Below are 8,863 nucleotides of genomic sequence, written 5' to 3'. Positions count from 1 at the left end.
ATCCAAAACATTCTGTTTTCTTTAACCTGAGGACAAACGTATTTAAAATGTTTGTAACCTGTTCAATTCAGTATGCACCACATATGCAACTTCCTGGAAAATGTATCTTTAATTTGGCCAAAAATCAAGCAGGTAATTTTCTCCAAGCAGAGATTCTGTTGAATGAACATGTTTGTGCCACACACAGTTGATAAATGTTGTTCATTGACCTTTCATGTGTCTGCTTGATAATTAAGAAAATATTGTTTGGAGGAAACATGAAATAGGCCTGTTTAATGCTAGCATATTATATAATTATATAATATTTTATATTTAAATACATCTGAAAAGTCATTGAAAGTAAAAAAATAAATAAAAAATCTTCCCATATAGAGTCCCCCCAGTGAATCTCAGCCATTTCCAGCCCTGTGTATATCTATGGATAAGAGGGTCTGTATCTCTTACCACTGGAGAAAGCTTAACGGCTAACTTAATCACGTGCTCACTTCTCAGCCTATCGTGTAATGGCAGTGACATAAGTCGCAACATTTCCTAGTCTGCCTTCTCTTAAAAAATACATTTTTATCAAGCTAAAATCTACATATAGTTCCCAACGAAAGTATTGTTTAGTGTAAAACATGCTGAAGATTAGCAAACAGGCTGTCGATTAATTAAATGATTAGCTATTTCCCTTACAAAAGCTGTTTAATCAGCATAGTGAAGCCTCTCATCCATTGACATCCATTCAAAAAACAGCCTCTAGTCTCGTTCCCCGCGTACCGCCAGGGGCGGGGGCGTTAGCATTAGCCGTTACGCTTTTTTGGCTAAAGGTTGCAGGCTTGCCTTCCAGTGGCTTTGGATCAGCTTCAGCCTTTTCATAACAACATCAAAAGCTCAGCCGGGTTTTATTTCTCATCTCCATGAATATATCTAGTAAAGCTAATGCAAGGGCTAGAAATCAATTAATCCTTTGCTGATACTTCCTCATCATCTTGCAGAGCGCAGTTCATGTTTGCATAGCAACGACAGACGCCACGGGAGCGAAAGCGCTTTGGAAAGGAGGAGAAAGTGGCGCGGCCGCGCTTTCCACACGTTTTTAGACGCGACATGTGAATGGCCCCAAACACGGTGCATTCCTTCAGATTAATGCCGTGTTGAAGCAAAAGTTTGTAATGAACTGCGTATGTGCGTGATGAGATAAGGTCCTTGTCGCAGGTCCTATCAGATAGATACAACTGTAAAATGCTCACTGCTGTTCACCGTGCGAGAATGACTGAAAAAAAGTCAGGAATCGATAAACAGAATCTAAATTAACAATCTTATCGAATACCCGGTTCTTTGAAATTTGGAACCGGTTCTCGATACCCAACCCTATACAAAGCAGCATGCCATATTCTCACCATTAATCCTGTTTTTTATTAGGAAGCAGTTTGGGTATCTTCTGCCTTGTCTGCTCCTCCTGAATTCCAATATGTTCATTACTACACATTCTGTTATTCCTATTTTTTTTTCTTTCATCATGTCCTTTCTCTCCTTTTCATATTTCCTGTAAATAAACAAGCAGATGTACTGTTTCTGATATTTGACAATGGTGACAAAAGTCACCATTGCTGCCTATGTGTGGTTCAGAAACCTCTTGGATTTCATCAAAAATATCTTAATTTGTGTTCTGAAGATGAACGAAGGTCTTACAGGTTTGGAACAACATGAGGGCGATTAATGACATTATTAATGACGTTATTAATAACAGAAATTTTCATTTTTGGGTGAAGCGTTTAAAGGTTCAGTAGGAGATTTCTGAGAAACGCTGTTGAAAGTGGATCGGACCGAGCAGCACAACACACTTGTAGCCAATCAGCAGTAGGGGCATGTCCACTCATGATGGGGGAGGAGAGAGAGTGAGCAAGAGGGAGAATGGAAAGACTGTAGAAAGAGAGATGGCTGCTAAACATTACAAAAGAGAATATCACTGGAAAAAGAAGGTTTCTGATAAGGCAAGAGCTTTAGGACCTGCGTTAATATTAGAAAAGCTTTCCAGCGTTGGAGAGACCCAAGCAGTAAGGCCTGAAAACAGATGCTGAGGTTGCGTTGTTTCTGTTCCATTCGTGAGTAACATTGGTTTTGCTGTTTCACAGAACCAAAGATATGCTGTTGTTGTAGTGATAGGTATAGTAACAGGACAGTTTTGAGTGCCATTGCTTGACCAACTCCAACCAACTCCTGCTTGTACAAACTCTAGTGTACTGTATGTTCATTTTTTGTTTTTCCTTGTCTTTTGTTCATTATCTTTGCTTTATTTTTCACCAAGCATTATTTTGCTTTGCTTCAGCTATGATAGACACATCCACTGCATTGCATGTTTGTGCATTTTATGAGCGGAGCAATAAAGGGAAGGGTGTGTTTGTTTGGTTTGATTTCAAATATTAACAGTGTTTCTAAGAAATCGCTCACTGCAACTTTAACCAAATGTTCACACTTATTTCTGCACAATGAGTGTCTTAAGACACTCACGTTACTGACAGAATCCTAACAGTGTAGCCAGACGAAGCTTGCAACGCACAAGCATCCTTTGTGGGTCTCACACATAACACCCACTGGTCCCCCAAAAAGAACGATGCAGAGGTGAAAGTGTTAGCAGATTATCCCTCATTCAGAATTATGTGAAACAACAATTTGACAACCAATGTAGTTTCAAGATTATTCAGGTTTCAGGTTTATTGTCCATGACATGTTCATGAAAAGTTACTCAATTAAAAAATAAAAAAAAAAAAAAAAAGTACATACACATTATATCTGCATATCTTTCCCAGTTCCTTTAAGGCAAAAATCTCAGTATTTATTCCATTGCATTTTTGCTATCCTTCTTCAGATACTCTCGGTACAGCAGAAGTCGTTCTGTCGTGTGCTGCGGTAGCCTGCTTCTTCGGGCCTGTACAATACAGGATGCTAAAGGAAATAGTCTTTTAAATCCCCCTGAAGATGCTGGGACAGCCAACAATTTGTGGCAAATGCTTTGTAGGCAAGGGAAGCGTGTAGCTTCTTTCCAGAAGGTTTGAACGGAAACATCTTCCTCAGACAAGAGCTCTGATAAATACTGATTCAGCTCAGTGGACTGCATATCAACATGTTCTGGTTTATCACCTCTCATTTCTGTTGCAGTTTCACTCAATGCTGATTCTACAACTTTAGAGGCACGGTATTTGGAAGGTGTAAACAGTGTGCTACTCTTGAATTTCTCTTTTCCATTGTCAAAGGGTTGAAGCTTGATTCGTGGGTCCAGAACTGTGGCTAGTATCAAATCTCTTCGCAAAATAATAGGTTGGAAGTAAGAACGGAGACCAGAACGGAGGACTGAGCAGAAAAAGCTAAACTTTGTGGCCTTGGTCTCAAGTGTTTTATCAAGTCCAATGATAGTTGGAATGATGAGGGACAAGGTGATACCGTCTTCCTGAAGTACCTGGACCACCTCTTCAAAAGGCTCCAGTAAGCCAACAAAGTCCACTACTTGATCACGTGTCACATGAACCACTGGTGGACAAATGTGGCAGCTTTTTGCCTCTGTGCGGGCTTGATTCAGAAGGGTCATCACCAAGTCCCATACTGATTCTTGCATTATTTCACGGATGATGGTGATTGTGGAGTTCCAGGTATAGCTGCTTGTGCTGTAAGTACCAGATAGTGAGAGCTTGCATTTCTTTGCAAGAACCTCAAGCCAGTAGGTGCTGCGGCGAAAAAAAGACACCACACTTTGTACCTCAAATAGTATACCCTCAACAACTCTGGACTTCTTCAGTGCCTCCTTAATTACGCAATGCAGTAGGGTAGTAATACAATCCAGATGTTTGCTGGATGAAATTTCAGCTATAGAGAAATCATCTATGGTGACCTGATCATCAAGAAAACTCAATAATTCATCTTCATCTGGATCATTCTTCTGTGCAGAATACATGATCTTGTAGTCACAGAAAATATCATGCGTAGCAATAGTGTTCTTGGCCTCATGGATGATACTGTAACCAATGTTATGGGGGAAAAGCCCATAGCTTAGAAGAACTGATTCGATTTCTGCTCCAATCTTTGTTGTAAACTGATTACACTGCAAATGGCGAAAAGCCACAGTCGGCCTGTGAACGTTCCAGTCTTCATCAAGAAAGTGCATCTGAACGGCAAGAAGTGGCTCTATATGTTCACTAGCCCAAATATCAGCAGTGATGTGAACAACATTATGGCCTCCAATCAAAGATACACAGCTCCTGAGCTGTTGGATCAGCTGTGGCTTGATGGTTTTCTCCACAGCATTATATAGTTGTGAAGCTATCATGTGCTGTGAGAGATGTGGGTATTGAGGACCCACTGAAGTCATGAACTTACGAAACCCAGAACCTTCAGTAAAGTTTAGCGGTAGCATGTCCTCGGCAATCATTTGCAAAACATCATCTATAAATGCTTTATGTTGCGACTCAACAATGAAGGGACTTCTGGAGATAGAGGGTGAAGCTGAACATGGATAGAGGGGTGGACTGTTGGCCTTCAGGTTTTTTTCTAAAGCTGTCCTCTTCATCTCTTTCACCTTGGGCAATGGCTCCACTGTACTTTTTGACTGTGAATTAAAATTAAACATTAAAATGACAAGTGTAGGCATACACATTTACTTCTAACTTATCCCAATTACAATAGTCACTTTTCCACAGTTGGGCCAAACTTTGCCTTGCCTTGGTAACGCAGGAGTTTACATTTTATATCATTTTATTATTAATTTGTGTTTATATCGCTCAAATAGAGCGTTTAGCCAGCAACAGAGAAACTGAGAAGCACAGGCAACATACAAGTGAGCAATCCTGACTGGCGACGTCACTACATGCATTCTACCAGCAAAGTTCGGCACAGTTAGCCAAATGTGCTGAGAATTCTGGGCCGAGAATGGTTTCTAATCATGCTGTGCTGAAACAAGCTCAAGTGGAAATACAACTGGAACTGTTCCTTACTGTTCTTAGAACCGTTTGGCCCGAAGGTGGAAAAAGCGGCCAAAGTCAGCAATTAAGTAGATTGATCCTACATTTGTCCTAATTATTATTAAATGACGTGCATCATTGGGTGACTTTTCCAGTGCGGTTTTCAGAGTCTGAGCTGATCTAAATCTCAGGATGTCCACTATCAAGTGTAAATGGCACATCTCAAAGTCAAGCAGACTCTAGGGCTGTGACGGTAGGCATGACAATCGCGCCACCGCGGTGGTGGAGTGTCACCAGCGGTAATGTGACATTTTATATATAATCTCAGAGGTCGCGTTAACCTAAAATTTTCCATCTTTGATGGAATTTTTTTAGCAGTGATGAAAAAAATCTGCAGCCCGTCCGTCATTTTGACAGATTATGTAGCTTGTAACTGTAATTCCCACCCCTGTCCAGTAGGTGGTGAGTGCGCTCTCCAGTGTGGCAGCAGAGCGCCAGTTCAGTCTCCAGAATAAAATGAAAACGATGCGCTTGATTACAGACGAGCACCCAGTTTAAGTCAAGTTTTATTTTATAATAATAAAGTTACTTATGCTTATTTACATAAGTTTTGTTATTTTTCTCTCTGACTATAAGTTTATGGCTTTTCTGAGGTATAATGTTACGTGACATAGTTTGCAACACTGATTGAACTGATGTGCTACTGTATCTTTCAACATATTTTTTGATTTTCATTAATTTTTATTTCGTTCTGTACAGTAGTAAAGAGGAAAGGATGATTGCATTCACTCACAAACCGTGACAAGTGTTCAAGATGAAAACTTTCTTTTCATAATATAAATAAATGCATAGCCTATGCCTATTTGCTTATCCTGTAAGTTCGTGAATAAAAATGAAAATGTGGACGAAATCAGAAGCTATTAAATGTCTTATCATTAAAATATAAAAATTAAAATGACGGGTAATTATTGATTATGATGGATTTTTTTTTACGATCCTATCCATCAAAATGACGACGAAACGCAAGTCTAACACAACCTCTGATATATATATATTATATATATATATATAATATATAAAAAACCAAACAACCCCGCCCCACCTTCGGACCCCACCACCGCAACACCGCAAGCGCGTTCAGACCTCACCAACCGGATGCGCAAGGCAGTTGGACATAGTGGTGTTTTAGAGGTGAAAAATTATATAAATACTGTTCGGTTTCTCGCACAAACTGATCGTTTCGTGTCTTAGGACATCAATGTGTCGTCACGAGCCGCAGGGTTTAATTTGGATTTGTCTGTGCATGTTTTTTGACTCTTATAGATGGAGTTACCATTGACAAGCATTATACGACTGACAGACTGCAACGGTTGGAGTTAAAAATCATCATTTGTGTTCTACTGAAGAAACAAAGTCACCTACATCTTGGATGCCCTGGGGGTAAGCAAATAAACATCAAATTTTCATTTTTGGGTGAACTATCCCTTTAAAAACACATATTAATTTGATCTGTGCTATAGTTAAATAGTAGGTAACGTTAAGCTCACAGGGCTGCCAATGTCTGAGTTTAGCAATTCATAAGCTTGTGATTCGATTCTGATCTTGATTCAATATCGATTAATTTGGATAAATATCAGATACAGTAGCTACATGTTAATTTTTCTATAGGAAAAAAAAAAAATCTCTCAACTAACATTAATGCTATAAACATAAAGGGAGCCATGTCAGCTGGCATTAGTATTAAAGGTTAAAATTAACAGCTAAAATTAATAAAATACATTATTTATAATAATGTTATTTACTCACCCTCATGCCGCCACAGTCGTATATGACATTATTTCTTCTGTTTAACACAAATGGAGATTAAGAAAAATATTCAATTTCTCTCAGTCTATATAACACATGTGGATGGGCCCCTCAAAATTGAAGCACTGTAAACCACACAAAATGAACATGGTGGTAATCGATACGACCCCATTTGATGAATCAATGTCTTCTGAAGCAAAACTAGGTGTGCATGGAAAAAATACTAAAACTATAAACCAACACTTCCGACCAACATGTTCACAATGTCCTATATTACATATTAATCTATAAACTATTGTTTCCGGCCAATTGTAACACGTGAGTTCGTTTGACAAAAGTGTCTGCACGTTGTGAACATGCTGATGTATATGCGAAGCAAACACATAACAGTTGGCCTGAAGTGATAGCGTACAGTTTTAAAAAAGTTTAAAATATCAGTATTTTTCCCATGCAAACCTATAATTTCGCTTCAGAAGACACTGATTCATCAACTGGGGTCAAATGGGTTTCCACTGTGGTTTATGAGGCTTCAATTTTGAGGGGCCCATCCATTTTGTTATATAGAAATGGAATATTTTTCTTAAAATCTCCATTTGTGTTTGAAGAAAGAAAGTCATATACATCTGGGGCAGCATGAGGATGAGTATATAACATTATTATAAATAATGTATTTTATTAATTTTAGCTGTTAATTTAAACCTTTTTAAAATTAATTTACATTTGAGCCAGACCGGGGAGATAGGTGCTGTAATAATGTAAAATATGTGAAAAATAATGTGTTTTTTGAACAATCAAGCATGAAAGCATATTCTAGTACACCCCAAAAACAGTAAAAGGGCATAATAGGACCCCTTAAATGCGTTTCCCAGAAATAGAACTCTGCATTGCTAGCACCTTGCTCTACTTCTTATGATCCAGGAATGCAATCTTTAAATTCTGCATAGAGAGGCTTGGCAATTCTGCTCACTGTATACCTTGTAATTTAGCAGAATGTCCAGGTTGCTCTCTTCCAAACCTTTTGTTACATGCAAGGGTTAGTAGATTATGGCAGAATTGGTATTTTTGTAAAAACATTACTGTCTAATTTGTTTATTTTTTATTGTGATTTTCAGATGAGGAAATTGATGAGGACAGTTTCATGCTTCTTGATGAGCCTGCAATTGTAAACCTCGAACCAAAAATCGGTCTTCGCCTGAAGTTTCTAAAGCACCATGATGAGCTCAGGTACACGTTTTAACTGCGATTTACTCATACACGGTGATTTAAAAAGTCTTTTCACACATCTGAGGGCAGTACATAATATAACGTCAGCAAGTACACATTTTAAATGTTGTGAGCATGGGTGCAGAAGGACATTTTATTACTTGAGATCGTATAAAAGACATCTTTTGAAACATGAGCCATGTAGTGAGAAAGATGCGCCTAGTGCTCCTGAAACTGAACAGCCCAGAACTATAGCTGAACATGCAGTTTTGGACCCAAATACGGATGGTCCAAATGATGATTGGGATGACCTTGGCCCTGAGGGGGTTATGAACAGGGTTGCTACATTCTTGGCTTGTTTGAGGTCCAGATTATCTCAGACCTTTAGTTCTGTCAATTATGTGGTTCAGGAAACTTCCTCTTTCATTCACAACATTGTGACAGATCTACAAAACAAAACGATGATTTTTCAGAGATTAGGCCAGGAAGATTTTTCAGAGGTACAAGTCCTCAGAGAATAATTTAATATTGCCTCTGAACCATTTAAAGGCCTCGAGTCTCATGTAAAGCAAATGGCATACTTCACTCAGTCAGGCAACTTCATTGAGCCAATTGAAGAAGTGTTTCCTGATGTGTCATATATGTCACAAAGGGCTTCAGACACAGGCATAGTTAGACAGGTTCCAGTTCAGGATACATTTCACAGGGTGCCACTCAGGCCTCTTTTGACAAAAATTCTTGAATGCCCAGGTGTACTCCAGCCAGCACTCCAGTGGCAGCAAAGGGACAATACAGATGTCCTACAGGATTTTTGTGATGGGGAGATTTGGCACAAACAGGCTCTTTTTTTCTAAAGAGTTTACAATTCCCTTGGTTTTATACAATGATGACTGTGAGACAGTAAATCCTTTAGGATCCAAAAC

General features: G+C 38.9%; 1 protein-coding gene across 1 annotated transcript in view; it reads right to left on the bottom strand.

Annotated features, from left to right (window-relative positions):
• Window positions 1-2,663: 2,663 nt before the first annotated feature.
• Window positions 2,664-8,863, bottom strand: part of mybl2a (v-myb avian myeloblastosis viral oncogene homolog-like 2a) — a 46,131-nt gene continuing 39,931 nt past the window's right edge. Inside the window, exon 8 of the mRNA XM_051880504.1 lies at window positions 2,664-4,579. Within this exon, the coding sequence (XP_051736464.1) occupies window positions 2,816-4,579 (1,764 nt within the window). The 3' untranslated portion in view covers window positions 2,664-2,815. The remainder of the gene's footprint in view (window positions 4,580-8,863) is intronic.

The sequence above is a fragment of the Ctenopharyngodon idella genome, chromosome 22, assembly GCF_019924925.1.
Source record: "Ctenopharyngodon idella isolate HZGC_01 chromosome 22, HZGC01, whole genome shotgun sequence".
Taxonomy (NCBI): domain Eukaryota; kingdom Metazoa; phylum Chordata; class Actinopteri; order Cypriniformes; family Xenocyprididae; genus Ctenopharyngodon; species Ctenopharyngodon idella.
This window is presented reverse-complemented; position numbering and strand designations above follow the sequence as displayed.